Source organism: Ambystoma mexicanum, chromosome 3p, assembly GCF_040938575.1.
Source record: "Ambystoma mexicanum isolate Mex_15411 chromosome 3p, UKY_AmexF1_1, whole genome shotgun sequence".
Lineage (NCBI taxonomy): Eukaryota > Metazoa > Chordata > Amphibia > Caudata > Ambystomatidae > Ambystoma > Ambystoma mexicanum.
Genome location: NC_090925.1, coordinates 843,270,248 through 843,294,987, shown reverse-complemented (window position 1 = coordinate 843,294,987; position 24,740 = coordinate 843,270,248). Strand labels below are relative to the sequence as shown.

The 24,740-nt window shown below is 45.3% G+C and overlaps 1 protein-coding gene across 2 annotated transcripts in view; it reads right to left on the bottom strand.

Moving 5' to 3' along the window:
• The window catches only part of TRIM72 (tripartite motif containing 72), a 105,697-nt gene that overhangs the window by 65,451 nt on the left and 15,506 nt on the right, over window positions 1-24,740 (bottom strand). Inside the window, exons 1-2 of one of the 2 annotated variants that reach the window (XM_069651952.1) lie at window positions 11,986-12,136; window positions 10,193-10,614 (exon numbers count right to left, since the gene is read on the bottom strand). In XM_069651952.1, the coding sequence (XP_069508053.1) occupies window positions 10,193-10,585 (393 nt within the window). In that variant the 5' untranslated portion in view covers window positions 10,586-10,614; window positions 11,986-12,136. Of the gene's footprint in view, window positions 1-10,192; window positions 10,615-11,985; window positions 12,137-24,740 lie in introns of those variants that run through there. The other variant, XM_069651951.1, reaches the window with a different exon arrangement.

Below are 24,740 nucleotides of genomic sequence, written 5' to 3'. Positions count from 1 at the left end.
TTATACTCTGCACCACTGATGTTTGCATGTGTAGAGGAGCAGTTGCATGGCTCTGCAGGAAATCCCACCCCACTAGCTCCTATATGTTGGAAGTCTGAGATTGTGCCGTGTTTGACACCAACAGTTGTGCCAATACTGCAGCCTATATTTGAAAAAAGATACCAGTTGAGACAACCCTATCGAAAGTATTCCAGAAGAGATGACAATCTGATGGAGGAACTGCCTGAAGGAATATGAAAAAGAGCAAACAGAGAAGCTAGTGACATCACAGGAGTCCTGTGCGACGTCCTGAGATACTGGCTGAAGAGGATGCATGGATCCTGCAGAAACTGATGACGTAGTAAAGAGTCAAGTGAACTTTTAAATACGAAAATAAGATTACACGAGCATGAAGTGCTGCAAAGAATCAACTGCTCAATACTTGTACAGACGCTGAAACGCAAGGTAGACTAAGTTATCATAGAAGCTGGCTATATTTAGTGAATAGAATGCGGGCGAAGCCGCCACTGTACAGAAGCTGGACATCGGTATCATGAATTTTAGTAAACCGGGACCCATGAAAAAAAAGGGGAGAATTGTATCACAGCAAGAATAAGCTAAAATTGTCGAGCTGCATGGCGAGGCTCTCTGGCCTGCTATCAAAACTGATGCAGCCAAGGTCAGTTATCTATTCTTGAAAGGAGTGAACCTGTAAAGGATGAATCATCCCTGGTTAAGGTGCAGAGAAGGAACACCAAGAGTGGCAAGATTTATTCATTTAAGACATTTAAAACCTGAAAAATTGACCAAATCATGGTCTCCTGTCATGTGAGCCAAGGATGAAAATAGAGTTGAACTTGGAGTGCTAGAACAATAATAGTGAGTGCCTGCACTCCCATGTATTCCCAGAGACAAGGATACTTGGCAAGGCCAAGTTCAAAGACCATCTTCGTGGCAGAAGGCATGGGCGCTGAGAGATGTTGGGCTAATTGGGTGGGGAGGTAGGGTTAGGCCGACCTCCTTGTGCCTGGGTCTGGGATTACATGCTGCTAAGTGAACCGAATGTTCCAGACATGGCACAAGTGTGCCAACCAATTGTAGAGGTTCTTTTAACGAAGGACCTTATAGTTTGAAGACCAATTGAAAATCGTGTACTTAATGGTTTTGAAGATGACATGTTTTAGAGGTAGGCATATATTGTCCACCTGACAGTGGGCAGCCAATTACAAACTCAGTTCCTATGTAATGTATACTTAGATGTTCCCCTTAAGCCAATCACAACCCCTAGTAGGTTTTTCCTTATTTGCGACGTAGTGTGGCGTCACCTCTGACGTATTTCTTGTATAAAGTATGTTTTGTGAAAAGATCGTTGAGAGAAATCAAGCGACTGTCTGTTGATGTCCATTGTAACTCCCTGTTTTAGATAATTGATAATAAAACAATACTTTGCCATCTTCCTGAGTTGGTTTGGTTATTTGGAGTCAGGGTTATTCTGTGAACCCATCCATTACTGTTACTAAAGGGCCCTGAGCTCACATGGTCTCCGGTTGCTCTGGCAGGCATAGAGGGGGATGGGTTTGGTTATTGGTTTGAGGGAAAATGCAAGACAGCTATGCTGTTGTGTTGATGCATGGAGACAGGAGAGGGATAGAGAGGGATGGGTCGGGTTAGTGGTTAGAGAGAAATTGCAGGATGGGTGTCACATTGCCTGCCATTCACAGAGACGCAGTAGGGCCAGAGCAGGATCACGGCAATTGAACAAGGGCCCGTTAGCAGCACCATTGTGGTGCTCATCACCCGTTTCAGGGGCTGGTATCAGCCCGAGCGAAGCGTGGACTCCGGGACGTTAACCCCCACTCCAGTGGCTGGAACGGTGGACGATGGACAATAGCAAGCCGGGTTGCCAAGCGGTAATTCGGTGTGCTAAAAAAAAGGATTTTCCTTCCTACAACGGGACGTGCGCAGCGTCCTGCTGTAGGAAGGAAAATCCTTTTCCAAGATGGCCACCATTTGGGAAGGGAAGAGGGGCTCCACACGGAGCCCCTCTTCCCTTTACATGGCAGCCTGCGGGAGGCAAAGGGAAGAAGCAGATGCAGCGGCGGCTCGTGCTGCCGAAATAAGGTAAGTATGGGGGTGAGGGAGAAAAAAAGGGACGGAGGGTGGTGGACGATGGCGGCGGGGGAGCTGGCCGTCAGGCGGATTGGAACAAGGGCTTGTACCGGTAGTTCAAGCCGATGTTCCTAGCCATCTGATTGGCTGGCTCCCCCCGCCCGTGTGCTAATGCAATTTGCACTAAATATTGAACCTTGCGATTGGAAAAAAGCAGAGGGACACCAGCACAACTATGCGATATGAAACGTATTACGTTAGGACATCAGGGAGAAAAGTTATAGTTGATAAGCAGGGAGCAAAATCGGTGTATGGCCCACATTACAATGAGACACGGGGTAGCAGGTTATACTTGGTGATAAATGAGTGGGACCCAAGTTCCATACGGCTTTTCTGGCCTTGAATTGAATGTGATGTTTTGTGGGAAACAGTGAAGATTAAGTAGTCCGCCAGGGGTACAGCCATGTTTGTTTAGGCTCAGGATCCTACTTGCAGCTCTGTTTTGAACGGCTTTTGGCTCTGTAGTTTTAATTTTGGGAGGCCAATTTACATTATATTGCATTAATCCAGTGTTGATAATGATTGAGCATGGACTGTAGTATTTTTATGTGCAGTTTTTCTAAGTGGTTGTCATGCTGTGCCGCGTACCTGTTTGTACGTTTGGTGGAATCTTCGCCAGAATCCAGATTGTTGGTAGAAGGGTCTATTGGGGTGGAAGGAGTACCGCTCAGACCCTGTAAATTATGGATGCACGTTATCATTGTGAATTCCAAAAAGCTCGAACTACAAAATACCAAAGCCCACTTTACCGCATTGTGTAATTCAAGCTTTTCGGAAATAGCGCAATTGTCCCCCGCTTTTTCTTCCATGTATGTGGGGGACACCCCCGCAACCCTGGAATCAGAAAATACTGAACTAGGGGCGAGGGAGTCACCCCCTGCAATCCCCGCTCAAACAGTTCGGTATTTTCGGCTCTGATTTCTTTTATCTATACCGAATGTGACCATCACTCGCATTCAGCATTTTATACTCCGTCTTTTGGGGCAAAGGCGTGAGTCATACGTGAAGGTTTGCGTGAGAACAGCACCCCAACCTACATTAGCAACTACCTACTATTTATCTGGATCAGTAAATAGTACAAGAACTGAAGTGAGAGGTTATCGCTGCTGAAATGCAGAGGCAAACACTTTGCACTGATATTCTCTGATGAAGAGCTACCCGCGGGTGAGGCTATTTCAGGGAGAGGGGAGTCAGCAGATGAGTAGCAGAGTGGGAAATCTGGTATAGCATTGGCTGGTCAGGTATTCTGGCAATAAAGCTGGGATACCGCTAGTTCAGAGTCTGTATTCTGGCAAATTTAGTGATAGCAGAACAATGGCTGGCAAGGAAACCAGCAAGAGCAGGGAGGCTGCAAGATGGGAGGGAAAACGATGAGCAAGGCGGCCTAAGACGACTACAGGAGAGAGGACAAGGAGCGAATAGGAAGACAGGCAAGGACTGAGCAGACATGAAGGTGGGTAAGAAATGGCCCCTGAATAAGGAATAGCGTGCCAAGTCAGAGAGACTTTGTGATGTGTCTGCAAAGCCCCCTCTATGTGTGATGAATGCCTCAAGTGGGATTAAGGCTCAGCCTCAATTCTACAAACATCTGAAGAGCATGTCGGGCCGCCCATGTTCCAAGCACAGCCGCTGGTATCCCATGCATGCACGGAGACTGCAACATGGCGGTGCTGATACAGGTGCACATCGCAATGGTATTTCTCTTTTCTTTTGCTTTGTGGTGGACGGGCCATTCGCTAAATTCCAGGCAAGGCTCCATCTGGGATACAAGCGCCCTTCCCCAGGTGTGTCGGGGACCCTTGGATCCCATGTGACGATTAGATCTGTCAGAGGTGTAAACAAGTTGGAAGTGGCAGATACTCAAAGTGCAGCTATTTGTGGGCTGCAGGAAAGTTGTTGGTCAAACATGATTCCCAGACTCTGGGCTTTTGCCGATTGGCGGGGAAGAGAGGAGACCCGGGCTCCGGGCTAGAATCTAGCAATGGATGAAGCTCGATGGCAGAGAAGGGTTTTTTGTTGGGTTTAGGAAGAGGTGTGCTTGTCATCAATGTTGATTCCCAGCATAGATATTAAATGGCAACTTGAAATGATGAGTGACTCCAGTGGGTGGATATAGACATTAAATGGCCACAGTGATAAGGATGAGCTCTGGGGTACCTGTCATGGAGAGTGCCCAAGTCTACGACTTACAAACTAGTAGCGAGCCAATCATCACACCCTCTCTAAATGCAGCATCCTATAGTCCTCTGTGTTCTTGGAGCCCACAGTTACCCTCTGGCCCGTACTATGTCACTTCATGTTTTGCCTTAATTCTATGGTAGGCACGGCTCTGCATAGGGGCCATATATTACTTCTCAATTAGCTCTAAGGAACTTGTACAACTGATGAAGCGAGGTCTCCCAGAATATGTTTTGGGAATTGAATGCCAAACGTGGCCAGGCTAAAGTATTTATTTATTTATTTACATTTGTAAAGCGCACTAGCACCCCCGAGGCATCGAGGCACTGTTGCAAGAAAGTGTCTTAGTTACAAGGACCATGCTTAGCTCAGGGTTACATTGAGCATATAGCCTTGCAGTGGAAAACGTAGATGGTTACACAGGGGGGTTTCATGTTACAGTATTATCTAATACAGAGAGAGTTAACGCCGCAGAATACTATAGCATACTAGCAGCAATAATCCTGAACTAGATGTCAAAATATATATTGGATGTTTTAAACGCATGTTGCACAATGCGGATACATTTCTGTTTTGCAGCACCAGAGAAGGGTCCCACTTGAAAGACAACACAATTCAATAGCACCATTGTATTACAAGCACCGCATATCTATGACTAAGATAATTGTGAGGTGAAGCCGGTTTTCCTGTATTGTAAGTAATACAAATAAAAGATGCAGACATGCTATATAATAGTTATTCTTGACCTACGAAGAGGGGCGTCTTTCAACTAATCCTGACATCTCACGTCTCGCGACTTTGCAAAAAGCTATTTCTTTTCCTCCACCCTGTCCTCTCTACTTTCTTCTTTGCATGCCTCGGGACAGCACAACATTATTGTTGGATGCTATCCCCGTGATTAGTAGTAGGACATCAAAGGAGCAATTGAAAACACTGCCCCAGGCCACTAGGGTTAATGTCAATTTAGATAACTAGATGGATGGATAGATCGATGGATAGATAGATAGATAGATAGATAGATAGATAGATAGATAGATAGATAGATAGATAGATAGCTTTGTTTCATTTCCAAACCATCAGCCGTAAATCATTTACATTGTATAAAATGGGCAACAAAAAGAAATAAAAACAAAATAAAGAAATAAAACAAGGGGCATATACTAATAATAATAATGCCATTGTATAGGGCAGCCTGCAGATGGGCAATCCTAAAGATGGAAACCATGGTTGAGAAGAAACCGTGATCATCAGCTTTCTGCTACAAGCAATGCAGAGGTTGTGAAAGATGGTCCTTCCAGAGGTTGTGATGAATACACACGTGGAAAGTTACAGGTCCCTTAAGGAAGTGTAAAATGAGAGGCTGCTTCCATTGGTGACACTTGGAGGCTTGCATTGCGTATATGTTGCTGTGCATGATTGTGACAGTTATTTTCCTGTTTGATTGGAATTTCATCTCTGGTCTCATGCATCTCTGGTTTCATGCATCTGTGGTCTCGTGCATCTGTGGTCTCGTGCATCTGTGGTCTCATGCATCCCTGGTCTCATGCATCCCTGGTCTCCTGAATCCCTGGTCTCATGAATCCCTGGTCTCCTGAATCCCTGGTCTCCTGCATCCCTGCTCTCCTGCATCCCTGGTCTCCTGCATCCCTGGTCTCCTGCATCTCTGGTTTCATGCATCCCTGGTCTCCTGCATCTCTGGTTTCATGCATCCCTGGTCTCATGCATCTCTGGTCTCATGCATCCCTGGTCTCCTGCATCCCTGGTCTCCTGCATCTCTGGTTTCATGCATCCCTGGTCTCCTGCATCCCTGGGCTCCTGCATATCTGGTCTCCTGAATCCCTGGTCTCTTGAATCCCTGGTCTCCTGAATCCCTGGTCTCCTGCATCCCTGCTCTCCTGCATCCCTGGTCTCCTGCATCCCTGGTCTCCTGCATCTCTGGTTTCATGCATCCCTGGTCTCATGCATCTCTGGTCTCATGCATCTCTGGTCTCCTGCATCCCTGGTCTCCTGCATCCCTGGTCTCCAGCATCCCTGGTCTCCAGCGCCCCTGGTCTCATGCGTCCCTGGTCTCACGCGTCTCTGGTCTCATGTTGAAGATGGGGTGTGGAAGTATGGAATGGGTTTGTTGCCTTATGCAGACTGTATTCTGTAAAGGATGTCTCATTTTCAGATGTTCTTGCATGTTTGTATTCTATCTTCCCTTGGCCCCCCACTCCTACCAGAATATATAACATATTCTCCAGTCACTTTGGGGGAAATTGGAGCATGGAAATACTAATGATGGGTGCAGATTTAATTCTGTAAATAGCTTAATCTTGACACGATAAAGTGATCATAACTGCCCCCACACCCACTTTTGCCTCTCTAAAATTCTGCAAGGCTCCCAAACCTAGCACCCTTTGAGGGAGGGTAACATTACCACTGGAAACAAGAACCAGGACAGCCCTTGATCCCCACCATTGACCGATGCCACAGCCATTCTACCCTGACATCCAAATCCTGCCTGTGTACGGATCCGTATATATGGCTCAAGGTTACAAACATTTCAAATGCCAGGGTGAGTGTTATAAAAAAGGAAAGTGAGCACCAGACGCGGCGTGCATTATGTACTTAGTCATTCATGCATACGACCTGTTTATAAGAGACATATTTGACTCATATAAAGCCCTGTGGTCATTCTTATGTTCCCAAAATGCTCTTTGATTTCATGCAAAGCATCCAGAAACTACCATTCGTGCTATCAGCCCCCTTCCCGTTCCCGTTCTTATAGGGGTATTTATAAAGAGTACAATAGGAGTGTACAAGACAGTTCATACAGAAATACCAGCCTACTATCAGAAAAAAAAGTATATGGTTCTTCTATGTTTTGATAATGTGCTTTGTTTTGAAAGACAAGTGTAACACTATTATGACCACAATTTATATTAGAAGTGATCATTAGAAATGAACATTGTCCCTTTTTGGAAATAGCCAGTTTACAATGTAAGTGCAATTAAATCATGTCCTTTTTAATTGCTTTTGTTGCTGAGAATTATACACCATTGTGTCTCTCAAAATGTCCTTCCTTGTTGGAAAGGGGGTCAGGCACAGATTAAAACCAATGACCCGTTTCCTCTGTGACCAACTTTGCAGTAGGCACAACAAATAATTGTTAACAAAAAAATAAAACATTACAAAAAAGCTCTAGAGCCTTCAGTCTGGTCATCTGGTCCCTTGCAAGGTCTGCCATAAACCCTGCAAACCCTGCAAAGCCTATACATTCACGGCCTCTGACCTCGCACTGTACAATGTGCCCTCAGTGTGGATGGTGACAGGCCTACAGGACACACGCAATGACAATGAATGTCTCCAAATAGTAGGCCTAGCCCCACCTGGGTGGATGCCTCTTTCGCTGTGGCTCTTGCTCTACTCAAAAACACAGCACCCCCATAAAGTGAGCTATGCTTTTTCTCTGGTTGCGCTGTGCTAGCAAACGCGCATCTGGCAACAGATGCTGACCCACAGAGAGAGAGAGACATGGAGTGAGACAGAGAGAAAGAAAGCGGCGAAGCTATAAAAAGCGTGCATTAGATCATCCTATGGAATGATATGTACAGAGAGTTGTTTTGAGGGCACACTTTTAATTTTGCTGGTGTTTCATAGTTATAACCAAAGACAATAATGAGTACAATCGCACATCTTTTTATCTCTGGTGTTGTGTTCTGTAAGTCACCCTTTCGGCGGTCGTTATTTTTATTGGGTATGAAAAGTACATGTTTGTTACATGTATTAAGCTGTAGGAGTCTATGATTCTCTTAGCAGGCTCTGGTTTGCCTGTAGGCCAATGCAAACGGCTATCCTCCTATTGTCTTCCTTGTACAGTAGGTGTGATAACATTCCCCCGGTAACAGCCTGGATGGTTAGGTAGGTAGGCGGTAGGGCATATCTGAGTGTTCCTGAAACTGGCTGTCATCGCCATGTAAACGAGGGGTTGTATTTTGGAGAAGACAGGGGGAGGTCTGTGGCAGGCTGCTGCGGGAGACGCACGTCTGACGACTCCTGGTGTTGTACACTTAAGGCGCAATGTCCAACCACCTTCTGAACGAGTCTCTGACATTGGGAGCGACACCTTGGCACCCACTCTGCGAGGCACAGAGGAGACCTCGCACGATGCTTTCTTACACGTCACTAAATATCATTGCTCTGCCTATTCCGGAGTGTCGCCAGAGGGAGAAAAGGCGCGGGCATAGCCTTGGCACGAACCTCTTTCACCACCCAGATGGGGAAAACGACCATGACTGGACGGAATGCTAGTTGAGAGAGAGGGAGAGAGCATGCTGTTAGTGGTAGGCCACCAGCGTTTACACAATAGGCCTTTTCGACAGCACATGAGGTAAATACCATGCTCTTATGATAAGATCTGCTCCTCAGTCGAGGAAGTCAAAAACAAAAAGAGGCCAGGTGGTAGGGCATTTGGCCACAACAATACCAGATGGAAGGAGCATGCTCTGCCCAGGGGAGGGGGCTTATGTTAAAATTCCTAATGCGAGAGGAGGCTAGGAATAAGGAAAACAAGCATGCCAACTGAACTCCAGTTCCTCCCTGATTATGATGTAGAATTCCTCTCTGGGTCCAGACCACACCTTGGTGCTGATCCCTGAAACAATGCTATATATACTGTAAGAACATACCCCAGGCGGAGAGGTGATGCGTGCATCAAAAATTAAACAGCAAACTGGAATGAAGAGGCTCAAGCCTCAGTGTCCAACGTCACTGCGGTCAGAGGAATCCCTAGTGCGTGCGAAAGCACGTGGAATGCCATCTCCAAGGCGCCACATGTTCCAGCTAAGATGACATTTTCTGGCACCTCTTTTCGACCTCGAACAGCCATCAATTGCCATCAGGCACTCAAAAACGACACCTTAGCCAGAGGCATTCATGTATCCATGAGGTTTCCTTTCAAAGCAATTGTCTCTCCATTCTGTGAGAAACTCATTTTCAAACCAAACTTTCGAGGTCCTTGCTCTTTCTAGCCTGCTGAGAATGCCTCTCAGTCGGTTCAGGGCAAATGATCCCTACTGGTTTAATGCCCTCTGGGGATTCTAGCTACTAAGATTTGGAGGGACCATTTCCTTGTAGTTTGTAATCACAAGAAAATCTATGGTTGCTTATAGAACTTTTAAAAAAATATTATATTTTATTAACATAAAAAAATGTTTTTGTTTTGTTATGTTATATACGAGTTGGTTATAACTTTCACATTTGTATTTATTAAGTTTATATAGCGCTTTCCGCAAAAGCACTTTACCCAATAAGTAGATCTGCTGTGAATTCTACATGTAAAAAGTAAACTTTTGTACTTTTTCCTTCAAATGTCTTAGCTGCTGGCATTGCAAGCGATTCCCTGTAGCAATTGTAAAAAAAAGTTAAAGTCGCGGCAGCATTGTTGTCAGAACAGCCTCTGCTTATACAGACGATGAGCTTGAGACGAATATAGTGATGCTTCAGCAATTTAAAACAGCAAGTAGGGCCACGTAAGTGCAAGGCTGAATCATTCAGTGGCGCCCTAGATACCGGGGGCTCCTAGGCACATGCCTAGTTTGCCTAGCAGTTAATACGGCTCTACAGCTGCTGCGTACGATGGTCTGGTGCAATGCATTTTTGATCCTGAGCCTCTGTCCAGAATTCAATGTTTTGAAAATGAAACGCAAGCATCGGGCACCAACGCTGAGGTTGAGGACCTGCCACACCCAGAAGTGTTAAGATCCACTGTCAGAAAGTGGAATATCCCACCCACACACCCCACAGCAAGCCGGGAAAGCTGTGCCACAGGTACATTTCTAGATTATTAATCACTTCATTAAACTCTATGAGCTGTGGTCAGTACCTTCATCTTCTGATGGGCATCGGCTGCCTTGATGATGTTGTGGCCCTTGTGCTTTCCCAGTGAGGCGCATACGCCACAGATAACCTGCTTGTCCTGCTCACAGAAGACGCTGAGGGGGTCCATGTGCTCCTCGCAGTGGTCGCGTGGAACCTGCTGGAAGCTCTCCACCAGGTGCTGCATTTGGCGGTTGATGTTCAGGGACTCGGCCCGAGTCAGGGCATGGCAGGTGGGGCAGGCAGTGGTGTGACCATCCTCTTCTTTTGGCAGGCCATCAAGGCACTTCTGGCAAAAGGTGTGGCCGCATTCTGATGTGACCGGCGAGCGGAAGAGCTCCAGGCAGATGGGACAGCTCAGGTCCTGGTGCATACCCTGGATCAGAAGGGGCTTCGACATCTTTGTGACGTGACGTGGCAGTCGTCAATCTATAAATGGAGAAACAGGAAGGAAAAGTTCAGACAAGGAACCCAGAGCCTACAAAGTGCAAACCTGTTGTAGTATGAATGGGATATTTGGTCTCCAAAAGGACATATCCAACCCTCGCCGCTTCAACCACCTAGTATCCAAATAAAGCCCAAATCGAAGAAGAATCAACCAACATGACTCTTCCGGGCAATGCAGGGATCTGGGAGGCAAACAAAGCTTCAAACTGCCTATCCCTCTCAGGCATGCTACCCTACAAAGAGAGGGGATCCAAGTCCCTTAGTAGCCTATCCCTCTCAGGCATTATGAAATGAAGGGATCCAGGGCCCCAACTAGGCTGCTTCCTCGGGCATACTACATAGTGAACAGATCCAGGAGCCCAACCAGCCTGCCCCTCAGGTGCATACTGCTATCCAGAGGGAAAGAATTCAGTGCCCTGGCCAGCATGTCCCTACAAGGTGTACCCTCAAAGAGAAGGCATGCAGGGCTCTAACCAGCCTGCCCGTCCCAGGCATATTATCATGCAAAGAGTAAGGCTCCAGGGTCCCAAGCAGCCTGTCTCTCCCAAACATACTACTACCAAACACTAAGAAATCCAGGGCCACAGCTAGCATTTCCAAGCTAGGCAAAGGCTTTCTAAGGCCCCAAAGAGTCTGCTCTTCTCATGAACATGGTCAACAAAAACAGGGAGTCAAGGAACCTGCAAACCTGTCCCTCTCAAGCACGCTGCCAACACATTCTATGACCAATCCGTGTCACCTTCTGATGTGTAGACAGTGTGTAAGCCTCCCACCCAGGCATCCTGCCAAAGGATTCAGGAACAGAGCTCCATTCCACTTCTCCCTTCCATGCTCATTAGCATGCAGACCCGCAAGATTCAGGTACCATCTTGGGGTGTTATTGCCAACCATACTGCCATAGAGAGAGAGGGTATCCAGTGCCAGCAACTACTCTGTCCCTCCCAGGTATATTTCCCTGCAGAGTCGGGGTATCTAGAGCGCTCAACCAACCTGCCCCTGCAAGGCTCACTGCAATACAGAGAGGGGGTATCCAGTGCCTAAACCAACATGGTCATGTCATGTATCCTGCCATATAGAGAGAGGGTATACAGTGCCTCCAAACGGTTTTTCCTTTCCAGGTTTATTGCCATGAAGAGTGAGGGTATCTAGTGCCCCAACTAGTCTGTCCCTCCCAGGGATACTGTGCTACCAATAGATGGAGGGAGCAAAAAGAGCCAAATGCTCTCCCTCCCCGACATGATACCAAGAGGAATTCATAGTCCAACGGGCCTGCTGCCCCTCCCGCGCAATCTACAGGAACCCAAGCGCCCTGCTCTTCCCAGGCATGCTACCACGCAGAGATGGCGGGCTTACGTGGGGCAGTGCGGCTGCTCACAGGGACACTACCAGTCTCTGATGTGCTTGGTCCCTGTGCTGTGTGGCACGGCTCACACTGGGAGCTGCGGTGCAGGGCGAGTCCTGGAGCGCGAGAGGACGGGCCTCTTCATTTCCCAGCTGCGTCACACGGCCTGGCCGGGCTCGCGCAGGCGGTTCGGGCGGGAATGGAATGGCACGCCCGGCCTGCGAATGTGTCTATATATAGGTATGAGCGCCGCACTGGGGAGCGCGGGCGTGTGCGCCGTCCCGGCGGAGGAGAGCACCTCGTCCATATAGCAACTGCTCAGTGCCATAGCACTCACACAGCTACCCCTGTACAACGCGGTAAGGGTTTGCACAGCAGCCACTGACCTCGGGCATTTCCCATAGTAAATTAGAAAATAACCCCTTATTTTGCGGACACATGCCACCTTTAGTCACCAACGCAAGAGGAAAACGAGGGCTACATTGTGTAAAAAAAATAAAATAAAGAAAACACAATTTTAGAGTCCAACCTGCGGACTCTGCTCGTTATTTTATTTATGTAACTATATTAGATTATTAAAGCAAGGATTATAAACTGAGCGAACATCTGTTGCCCTTGTAGACCCACCTCCCCCGTCCCCAATCCATTGCATATCCAATCTGCGCGTGCATGAGTGTGCTCTGCTTTGATAGCAGGGAGGGGGGCATGACCCAGTCTCTTTGCTGCGCCGCTGGGAAGTGTGGGCTATTTAAAGAATATTAACCTTTCAGAGAAGTGCTAGTGCAGTCCCATTAAACATACAGGAGCCCCTCAGAGAAGTGTCGGTAATGTCCCGCTAATCGATATTAACCCTGCCAAGAAGTATTGACACCAGGAGTGGTCGGGGAACCTAAAGTGGCTCTGGAAATGTTTTTCGAAGTGGCCCCATATGCAAGCAAGCCCATCCCATCAAAATAACTCCCCCCCCCCTTCACCCTCCGCCCCCCAGTAGGGTTTGTGATGGTTCTCTTAAAAGTACATATGGAAAACATAGGTTGCAATGGTGAATTGGAAGCTTCAAAACACATTTTTACTTCGGAGGAATGATGGAAGGCAGGACTGGAGTGCATAGGAGAAAGGGTAAGAGGAGTGCAAAACCAGGTGTACCCACACAGAAGAGGTCCATGGTGGAGGGCCTACAAGGCAGGGTTAAGTCCTAAAAAATAGTGGGGGGACATGTTAATATGCCAATTGAATGTGGTGTCACCAGAAATGAGCATATCAAGGTGCCATCTGAAAAAAGTGGAGGGACGTCTGAAAAAAGGGGGGGGGGGAGCTCCGTTCACCCGAGTGTACCCTTGACTTAAGATCTGCTACCAGGAAATCTCCAGAGTTCCCTGTAGGCCTGTCCAGCCCCGACTGACACTTAAATTAAATTATGGCAGGCCTACTGAGAAATGGAGGCACTGTCCCATGATATGATATCAGGTGATAAGACATTTATATCGCGCCTATACGCAAGTGTTTCAAGGAGCGACGAGGCAAGGGAGGGGAACAAGGAAGGACAGGACACCGATCTTACTAGGCCAAGTGACATTGAGATCGCGCACGTGCAGGGAGAGGGAAGGGGAAAAGTGCCAGGGGAAAGGGAGGAGGAGCAAGAGACATAGGATCAAGACATCAAGAAAGAAAAAAACAAAAGTGCAACTGCAAAAGGGAAGTGGAAGATGAGAAGGGCCAGCATTGTCCCAATGAAAGCATAGCAGCCCTGTTCAGACATACCCTTGCCTGAAAAACCAAAGAAACACAGCCTCCCTGAAGATTGATGGAGTCATGAAAACGTGCGTTTGGAGGAGAAGATAATGCAGGAAAACCTGACTGGCAACAGAGCACCTGCCTTGTCACCAATTTTTAAACATTGTTCCAGGAGTCCCGGGCTCAAAAGGCAGCAGCAGCAGGGCCATCATGTCTTAAAATGGAGAGCCACAATCATGGCTTTCCCACTTCACCCATCAAGGGGAAGATTTGTGCTCTGGAGGGAGTTGTTTAGCCATCTGCAAGAATAATTAAGTGCAAAAAATACAAGTACCAGAATCATTAGAGTCAATTAACTTGCCACACCTGAAAAGGAAATGAAGACACGCCTGAAAAACCAAAGAAACACAGACTCCCTGAAGATTGATGGAGTCATGAAAACGTGCGTTTGGAAGAGAAGCTAATGCAGGAAAACTTGACTGGCAACAGAGCGCCTGCCTTGTCACCAATTTTTAAACACTGTCCCATTAAAGTATATCAGTGCTGCAACGACTTGTTGGCACTGTCCGATTCTAAGGAGAGACAGCATGAGGAGAAATGTGGGCACTGCGCCATTGAAAGTATAGCAGCCCAGCTGAAAATTGCGGGTATTGTCTCATTAATAGAGAAACGCAGCCTCAGAAGTGCATGCACTGTGCCACTGAATGGGTAACAGTCCAACAGAGAACCGCTGGTACTGTCCCATTGATATGATATCATATGATAAGACATTTATATCGCGCCTATACACAAGTGTTTCAAGGCGCGACGAGGTAAGGGAGGAGAACAAGGAAGGACTGGACAACGATTTTACTAGGCCAAGTGACATTGAGATCACGCATGTGCAGGGAGAGGGAAAGGGAAAAGTGCAGGGGAAGAGGAGGAGGAGCAAGTGCTAGACATAGGATCAAGACATCAAAAAAGAAAAAAACTAAAGTGCAACTGCAAAAGGCAAGTGCAAGATGAGAAGTGCCAGCATTGCCCCAATGAAAGCATAGCAGCCCTGTTCAGACATACCTTTAATGCCATGTTATAAGTAAAGCGACCCAGCACAGAGTTCCTATTACTGGAAAGAGGAACAAGTTTAGAAGGCGATCGGCTACTTATCGAAGCACCAGCGGCCTATTAAGTGTAGCCCCTTTGCTGAAGTGCTTACCGTCCCCTTGCAAATATAGTAGCACTGCCTGCCAGGAAGTGCTCATACTTGCTTACTAAATGTGCAGAAGGTACGCCTAATGTTCCATTAAAAGTATGGAACCTCTGCTGCGAATCGCAAGCGTGATCTCACTAAAGTTCTGGTAATCTAATAAGAAGTACAGGAAATGATGACCGATGCATAGGGCGGCATCTCAGGTCATCTGCACAGTGATGGCGTGATGGTGGATCGTCATGCACTCGGGACATCTGCCATTTTTATTTTTTGAAATTTCAGGCTCTCAAGCGAATGGATTCTGCATGAAAGTCAGGTCTGCTAATAGTGCTCACTTTCATGAAGCACTCTGTGCCTTAAAAAGTGGTGGCAGTGGTTTCTGCCCAGATGGCACCATGTGTATACTTTCAGCTGTGCATCAGTCATTTGGCAGCAGCTGTTAGACCTCATAGCTACCTAACCTGCAAGTATACACAGCAAGGGAGTGTACACTTGCATAAAACATGTGGCACCTTTATATGCAAGTTCCTTTTTCACTAAACTACGGGAGTGGGTAGAACCTACAATGATTCCTTATGGGAATTCCGGGCGAACATACATAACCATAGCACTTAAGGGGTCATTTGGGACTAAGGGTAAAAGGACAGTATGTTATGGCTTTTAAACACTCTGCTAAAGCTGCTTCTATTTGAGCATAAATGCAGCAGCCTTTTTAAAAGTGCAGCCCTAGCTGTTTTTGCTAACATTCTATTGGCATTCCATTTTTTTGCTAGCATACAATTTAGGAGTGTTTTAGCAGCCTCAGATTTGGAAAGCTACATATGGAACAACCTAAGGAAGCTTACCTCCAAACAGTATGTCTGTAGTCTGCACAGAAACAAACTTCTGACCAATTGTGTATTTACCTTTTAATGTGTAGATGAAAAACTGAAACCGTTTTCAGGTTAATTCGTAATAATGGTAATGGGCCTGTTTCACTTGCGTTCTGCACATTGGAGGGTAGATTGAATTGAAGATGTGCTATATCCTGCCAAAAGATGGATCTAGTAATATACAAGGAATTTAGTTATTGCCAGTCTGGAATTCGCTGCTAACCATAGTGTCTGCCTATTTTAGCTTTCCACCGCCCTGACCGTACCTTGGGCTCTAGAGACTAGCGAGACACCCCTGTCCTGCCTTACCCAAAGATAATTAAAAGTAACTACATTTGGTTTGTGTTTTTACAGTTAATATTAATCTTGTGTGCGCCCTTCCACCCCGCATGATAACACTCAGCATGTAGAGTGTATATATCACTAGCCTCCAGTACCTGTGTACTTGCCTTACAGCTGTGGATTTTGAGTGTCTTTGTAGAGGACCAGATGTATACATCCGCAGGAGATCCCGCCCCCCCTACCTCCTTTGTATTGAGACATGAGACTGTGCCTTGCCTGACACCAGCTATCGTACCAATACCGCAGCGAGTATTTTGTACCCCTGAAGTGATGACAATCTACAGGAGGAACTCCCTGAAGGAATATGAGAAAGAGCTAAGAGAATCAACTGAGGACGTTATAAGAAAGTGTGCACGACGTCCCGAGATGCTGAATGAAGACAATGTATGAATCCTAGAGGACAAATGAAGAAGTAAAGAATTGAGTGGACTATTAAAGTGGAAAAGATGAAGCTTACACGTTAAAGTGCTGCAGAAAACAGAAGTCCAATGAATGTACAGACTCTGAAAGGCAAGGTAAATCAAATCATTGTCTGTGCTAGCTATGATTAGTGAATAGAATGAAGGTGAAGCTGCCATTGTATAGAACCTGGACATTGGTATCATGAAATAAATAAGCCAGAAACTATGAAGGGAAAATGGAAAGCTGTGTCGCAGTAGAATAACAGGTCGCTAAAGATTTGTGGCAATGCTGCCTGCCCTATAGTCCAGATCCTAGAAATCGAGGTCACCTATCTTCTCTGAAGAGAACGAGTGTGCAGAGGATGAATCCTCTCATGTTAGGGTTAAAAAAAGAACACAAAGGATGCCAAGTTTTAATTCATTTAAAGCATTTAAAAGCTGTAAAATGACAGAAATTGTGGTCTCTTATCACGTGAGCCAAGGAAGGAAATAGAGTTCGAACTTGGAGTTCCAGACACAATAGCGAGTGTCCTCACTCCCGTGCATTTCCAGGACGAGAATACTCTGCAAGGGTAAGTACAAAGGCAATTTCATGGCAGAAGGCGTGGGTGATGAGAGATGCTGGGCTAATTGGGCGGTGAGGTAGCTTCATGTCCTATCTCCTTGCACCTGGGTCTGGGCTTATGTGCTGCTAGATGAACCGAATGTCCCAGACATGGTACAAGCGTTCCAACCAATTGTATTAGTCCATATAACGAAGGACCTTATAGCGTAGAAGAACAATGAAACACAGTGTAACTATTTTTTCTTAAATTACATTTTTGAAGAGGTAGGCATTTGTTGTCCATCTGATAAAGGACAGCCAATAACAATCCAGGCTCCTATATGATTGTATATCTAGATGTTTCCCATAACCAATCCCAACCCTTGATAGGTTTTTCACTATTGCCACGAAGTATGACACTACTCTGGGAATGAGCATACGTCTGTTGATGTTTGTTGTAAACTCCCAGTTTTAGATAATTGTTGGGTTTGTCTGGTTATTTAGACTCAGAATTATTCTGGTGTAATCCCATGGAGCCATAAATACACGTTCCAAGGGTCTTAAACTCATCTTGATTGCATATTTTCATAGAACCTTGCTGGGGCTTTTCTTTTATTTCTTAATTCCTGTACTATCGTTGTTGGCAGACTTCCGCTGCCGACTCACTTCTTTAAAGAGCATAGCATGCCCTTTAACCCCATTACCAAAATAGAAGCCATGAAGGTATATCGTTCACATTGTACCTGTGTAACCTTAATGAATGAAACAGGACACAGTCAGGCTGTGGTCCATGCATAGCGCACCAAAGCCTTTGCGTTCCTTTGCATACTTTCTGTACAGGAACGGCATTTCTCACACCTGGCGTGATGGTGTTTTCGGTTGCAGAGCAAACCCTTTCTTAAGTGGGGTGAGTGGGCAAAGGCTCTGCGTGCGCACTGCAGTTCCCCAGCAAATTAGGGAAGCCAATCACTGCCAGGAGACTGACCTTGGCTTCATCTTTCTCCTGCTGCTTTGTGGGACGGGAGGTGTGTCATTGGGCTGGATGGGGCAGGCATGTAGCCAGCACCTAGATGGACACCACAGAGACTGTTGGCTGTGTCATTCCATGGAACCGTCCTGTGGTATGTTGGAATGCCCTTTTGGCATAGAGGTTCACTAATGCCAGCAGGGTGCGCAGATGCCCTGTCAATGCCCTCCTAAGTAAGTTGGCAGATAAGGTTTTGCTCTCTCGGCTCAGTCTGTGTATAGTCAGTATTTGGAAAAAATCTAGACCACAGGACACCTATCTATAAGAGATACATATAAGTAAGCTTGTGGAGTAATTATTAGAGCATTATGTCTGGTAATAAGTTAAGAAACTCAGTCAAGGTGCAGAGAAGAAAACAAGGTCCTGACACATAGACCCTATAACGACATAAAAAGAGAAAAGGGTTCCCAGCACTGGGAACTCACGTCCCCTGCACACTATCTGAATTTTTCAGTATTTGAAAGATGCCTTCTTTTTGTTTTTCGTATTTATCTGCTGTAAGCATTACACAATTTATGAAAACAGAACTGAGAACTCCTTGGATTGTATTTTTAAAAAGTGCACAGCAGTAGAGAAAGCAATTATTGAGCAAATGCTGACTGTATAGAAAGAGAAAAGGGTTCCCAGCATTGGGAACTCGCGTCCCCTGCACACTATCTGTGGCCTGTAAAGCCAAATTGTACTGAAGTAATTTCACTTGTAGTAAGTGAAAGAACAACAGTGTCAATAGTGATGAATGAAATAGTCATACAATGATAAGCAACTCCTTTAGACTTTCAATTTCAAGTGTCATACGACATGTAGTTTAATTTTCAAACAAAAAGCAACCAAACCCAACGTGTTTCGAGAAGCAATTCTCTTCTTCAGGGGTATTCAATATTTATGCATTCTGAAAATCATCATAAAGAGCCATTAAGGATAATGTCGCATAGGGATAATTCTTTTGCAATCAACACTTACAACAACTTCAAAACAATAAGGTAAGCTGAATCAATCACCTCTTGTCTAAGTAATCTGATTCAAATGTCGCAGGAAACCCAATCTTCCCCGTTACAATTAATCTGCCACTGGATAGTAAATGGGGGGGGCTATCATACAATGAGTTGAAAGTCGTTACCTAAATCCATCATTTTAGGTCATTCCTCAGTATAACCTAGTGTGTAAATGTTCATCCACTCAGGGGTTTCTTATATTATTTTCATTGACTTTTGAGAATGTTAAGCAGCATGATATGGAATGAGTTGTACCAGTTATATGGGTCTATGACCAGAGAATACATTGATTTGAATTGACACTGGGGCTGGGACCTGAGCAAATGCACCTAGCACCAGCTTTACTGCTTGTGTAATACTGTATAGATCACGTTTTTTTTTCTCCAAGCCATACTGCACTTATTTTTACATTTTATATTTGTGTTTAGGGGTTTGTATAGTGCAAACTTACCTAGGAAGCAATGGAGCACTATGCATCATTGAGGGTAATGTACATTACGTCTTCATCCATCTTCCTCATCACAGTACTTACTCTACAAGGTAAGTCCTCATGCAGGAGACAGGTGAATCACAAATCTCCTAAAAAAAAGCTATAGTTGTCCCATGTTTTTAATCCTTCCATGCGCTGGGTATAGAAGGTTCTATGACTCACAAGACTTCCTGTTTTGTATCTCTCCTCTGGAGGCAGGTACACATGTGCCTCCTCTCCAGCATCTCATAGGTAAGTAGCATTGAACCTGTTGGTCATGACTGTGGATAGCTTTCTGTTCTACATATGTTCTTCCCTTTTAGTATATTCCCTGGTCTTTTGGGCCATAGGATTATGTTCAATATGCACTCATGCATGGGTGACTCTTAACATATTAAGGGCACATCTCTGCATGTTCAAAATTATTTTCTTTCTGTGACTAAAAGGTGGTTTTCCTGCATCCAGGATATAGCTACCCCGGCTTTCTGTGAGCCTCTGAAATAAGGGTACAGATAGCCAAACATTACCTCTTGCTTCTCCCCCATCCAAACCCTTGTATGGATACCTGTTAGAATGTGAAACCAGGCCCCCAGTGGTGCACAGCAGTGATCTAGGGGTGGTTCTAGGAGAGACAACCTTAATCAGAGACAGGTACTGCTGGGGACCCCAGTTCTCCTGTACTTCATAAAGATCTTGTTGATCCCTTGTCCACTCAGAGACAGGCACTGCTGGGCACACCTGTTATTTTGAGCCTCCCAATTGAAGCATGTACTGCTGTGCAAACGTTTTAACTTGAACGATGTATAAAACATATACAAATATAAGTACACAGATATTTAACTGTTCCTTTGTTTTAAAATAAATGATGATGCACTCAGAACTTGGAAGGTCTGTGTTGGTCATTTCATGTATTCCTGGTTGTTTCTCGAATATGCCTCAAACTACTAACAGAAATTTGGCACACAATTCCCCAGGACTACCCACCTGCTGTGTGTACTGCTATATAACACCGTAGAGAGAAACTGTCAGTTTTTACAGAGATTCCCCTGAAGAATATTCACCCTTTGAGGAATTGGAAGAACAGAAACATGTCGGGAATCATTTTTACGACACATTTAGAATGTTGAATGTATCAGTGTATTGTCATTTGTGTCTGTCGGAGAATGTCCCTCTCTCCAATCTTCACTCCTCTGTTGTTATACTTTTATTTCTTTGCAGTTGGTCCCAGGTAGATCTGAATTACATGAGGGAGCTGGTCAAAGGGACTCTTCAGCGCAACATACATGTGGAATTCAGTTCCCAGCAACAGGGAAAGGCTGTGCTTTCTGTGTGTGCTGACAGAACTCTGTGTCTTTTTGAAGGAAGTTTCTTTCTGGTTGCGATGGTATCCGGACAACTACAGAAGTTGAAATGCATCTGGGAATCAAGCTGCCTTCTGGGCAACCCTACAGATTAAAATGTAATTCATGTTTAGGATGATAAAACCTACGCTATCTATCTTACCCTTTACTTCTTACTGAAATGTGTTTGATGTGTTTCAGGCTATGAATGTCTTTGAAGAAACAGTTAATGTAATACAAACATGAATGTCGAACGCAGGTCTTGTCTTCAGTAAAGAAAAAAAGGTTTAACAATTATATATGAATGTATATATAAATCAATATGAATAAAATATAATTCTACTATTAAGTCATTCTTTTGCTGCCATTGGGAAAACCTGTATAGCACAGTGGTTAGAGCATTGGACTATGAGCCTCGCATATGGGAAGTTTAACACCCACACAGGGCTGAATCCTGAAACTGTGCACCCTTCTCCTTTGCATCCAATTAACAAGATTAACTTTTAGATGGGTGTCAGTGCTAGAGTATACATTTAAAGATTCGAGTTAACTCTGTGTGTAGTAAATTGGGCTGTGCTTAGTTCCTGGGAAAGGCCTCAATGGTCCAGGACAGAGGCAGTAGCCCAGGGAGTTGGACACTTGTTGCAAAATTGGTATTCAATATTCAGGTTGCATTTTTTAACTCTGTTAGTGCTGACTTTGCCTTTCAACCTTCCTGAAGCATAAATATGCATGGTATGAATGTTCTTTTTGTAAGAGTTCTGTGTTTTAGACCTGCAGACCTATAGACACGTGGAAATCGAGGAAGGCAGCCCTTAAGTTACAGTAAAGAACTGTATGGATGTTCCAGAGCATTAGGTGTTATTGAGCTACCAAATGCTGCCAGTGCTTAGGAGAAATCATGGCAGCAGTGCCTTGCCCATTGAGTTTGAAAAATGGAAAATGTCATTAATTGTTTTGAGTTCGTTTTCTAGTTCATGGATACATTTATGAAGGCAGTCGTCATGCTGACAATCATAAGATGTATAGGGTGTTGTTGACGTTCACCACTCTGTGATTCTGATGCTTGGGTAAGTGCAGACCATTTCAAAAGGTAATGGCTACTTGGCATTTTTCTTTAATTGGATGTCCAACAATTTAATAGTTTCGGCTTGATACATCCTCGTAGTGTCAGGACTGTGGTGCGGAAGACGAACAAGGAGGCAATGGCCCGATTACTTACCGGTGATCTACATTACTGCAAGTCCAAGTCTTCCTCGTCACAGTCACCTTTGTGGCCCATTGTGCTTTTAAACCCCTTGGTAATCAAACAGGAAGTCTTGGTGAGAGGCTGATGCTTTTATACCAAGTTTCGGGGCAAAGTCTAAAAAATTAGGAAGCACATTTTTTAGCAGAGTTGTCACACACCTGTCTGTAGAGTAAGTGAGTAAGGACTGTGACGAGGAATACTCGAAATAATGAAGATTTCCAGTAACTAATCAGGCCATTTGCAATGTAGCAACATTGGTTTACCCATTTGTTCTGCCATAATGATGGGGAATAGAGTAAATGGGACAACAGTGTTTTAAATTTGTTTTCTGTTTATGCATTAAGCAACAAAAACAATGCTGCTCCACCTTGCCAATGCTCAAGAGGAGACTTTTGAGGCATAGGGGTTCCTTACGGGTTTGCCAGTAACACACCAGTAATTAGGACACCATGGAATGATGCCAGTGATTGCAGCAATTATTTGCCGGTAAGGGCCTGAACTACCACTAGGTCAAGGCTGCTGAGTGAATCAGAGAACCTAGCGGCAAACTCAGAGTGTGCCAGTCTGGTAAAAATTCCAAAGTCGGTATAACCAGCACTTTTCTGGCATGTTTACCAACCCGGCACACTCATAATGAGCCCCAGAGTCTTTCTTTTTATGGTGCAGCAACGCATAGTTAAAAAAAACATAGTGCTTTGTTTTTTGCTTCACTGCAGAAATATTGATCGAATATGGATTGGGGTAAACAAAACCTGTTTACTGTGTTCCGTATTACACAAGCAGGGAACCTGGTGGCAACTCAAGTTGCCACTTTTAAGTACCGGTGCAAAAGTTGAACACCTGAATGGTTGGTACCTACCCAAATCAACGTGGCCACTTAACTGCATTTGGTGAAAAGCCCCCAGGGTGCAGGGTGGGGCTGAGAGACCATGCCACCACACCATGCCACTCGTGACTAGTGTACACATCTGGTGTGGCTTCTTCAACAACAGGGCTTCTTCTACTGGCATATTTCAAGAGATAATGCAGGTTATATGAAACACAGCATTGCTAATGGAGTGACCACCGGGCTTCCAACAAATCGCATTTGTTGCCCACCCCAAAGACCAGCAGAGCGGCCCCAGCACTTCTAGATTACATGAATGTACTTAAAGTGCTTTGAAGCAGCATAAAACATTCAATAAAACATTGAATAAACCGAATAAAAACATGTTTACTACTCCTTTGTGGTATTTTGTATACATTTGTACGGCCAGATTTACAATTTTTGAGTCCATGAATGCAGCTCTTGCTGGCATTTTCACTGTTTTTGGGAGTATAGTTAAGAGTTTTGCGGGCTATGTTTCATACTTTTATGTGGCATTTCTACTGACCTTTTGCGCCATCTTAATAGCCATTGGAGCATTTACAACTTTGACTCCTGTTACACAACTCTGTGCCTTTAAGGCACAGGGAGGGCACCGGGCAGACAGCGGAAGGAAAGGGAGGAGTTGGGGGTTTTCTGTGTGGGATGTCAGTTCCTGTAAGTACAGTGTAAGGAGAGGAATAAAGTGAAGGTCCTGCTCCAGTACGGTGTTGCGTCCTTTCTGCACGAAACATTTAACCACTGCCGACGAGGCTCACTCCTTCACACTGGCATCTACTCCTCCTCGGCCGTTGACCCCTCCGTGCCCACTCCCTGCATTTATCAGACGTTGGCTTATATTGTGCCTTTTTTAAGGCACATTTACAGGCTCTTCAGGCACCACAATTTGACAAGATTAGGGCACAAAGTCAATCCTAATTCCTATTCATTAAATCCTAGATTTCAGGGAAATGTAAACCAGTTTACAGCCTTTAGCAGCCAGAGCAAAAGCATTGTATAAATCACTTTGGGATAAGCACCATATCATCTTTGGGACAGATTTATCGCTCTCCGCCATCTAAGGATGCAATGTGCAGTGCAGCACAAGACAAAATGCACAACATTCAACAGCATAATGTCTGGAATATTTCAAGAGCAGGCCCAAAAAGTTTAAACATGTCCTGACATGTTTACGTGCAGTTGGGACGTGGCCAGGCAGCTCAGACTGGACTCCTCCCTCTTGAGTGCAAGGACTTCTTTGCATAGGAGTGCTTCCTTGTGTAAACCACGGATGGGGTTAAAGTTTAGTGTTGGGGAATGCCACTTAGAAGTATTCCCAGTGGTGTCCCCGACGCCATTCCAGGAGAGTCTTCGACCAAACTAGGTAATCAAGACAACAGGCCGATTGATATGATTTGATCGCGGCGTAATTGTTCACGGCAGAACTGACCGTAGTCAGCACTGCCGCGAACCCAATTTTGCAGCGGCCAAAAAGCAACCAATCCATGCCTCGTCCCATCCCCCAATACATCCCCACCCTACCTCCAATTACATTTCAGTGGCTGCCTTCATTCTTACCCTGCAGCGCAAGTTACGTCCCTGCAATGCGGGTCAGAACTGACGCCGCAGGATCCCTTTCTGTTTTTTTTTTTAAAGTCCCCAGCTTCCAATGTCCCAGAAGCGGGGGACACCCCCGCAACCCCCTATCCCATTATAGCAAGCAAGGGGATCGGGGGCACCCCAGCAACCCCTGTTCCCCGTGT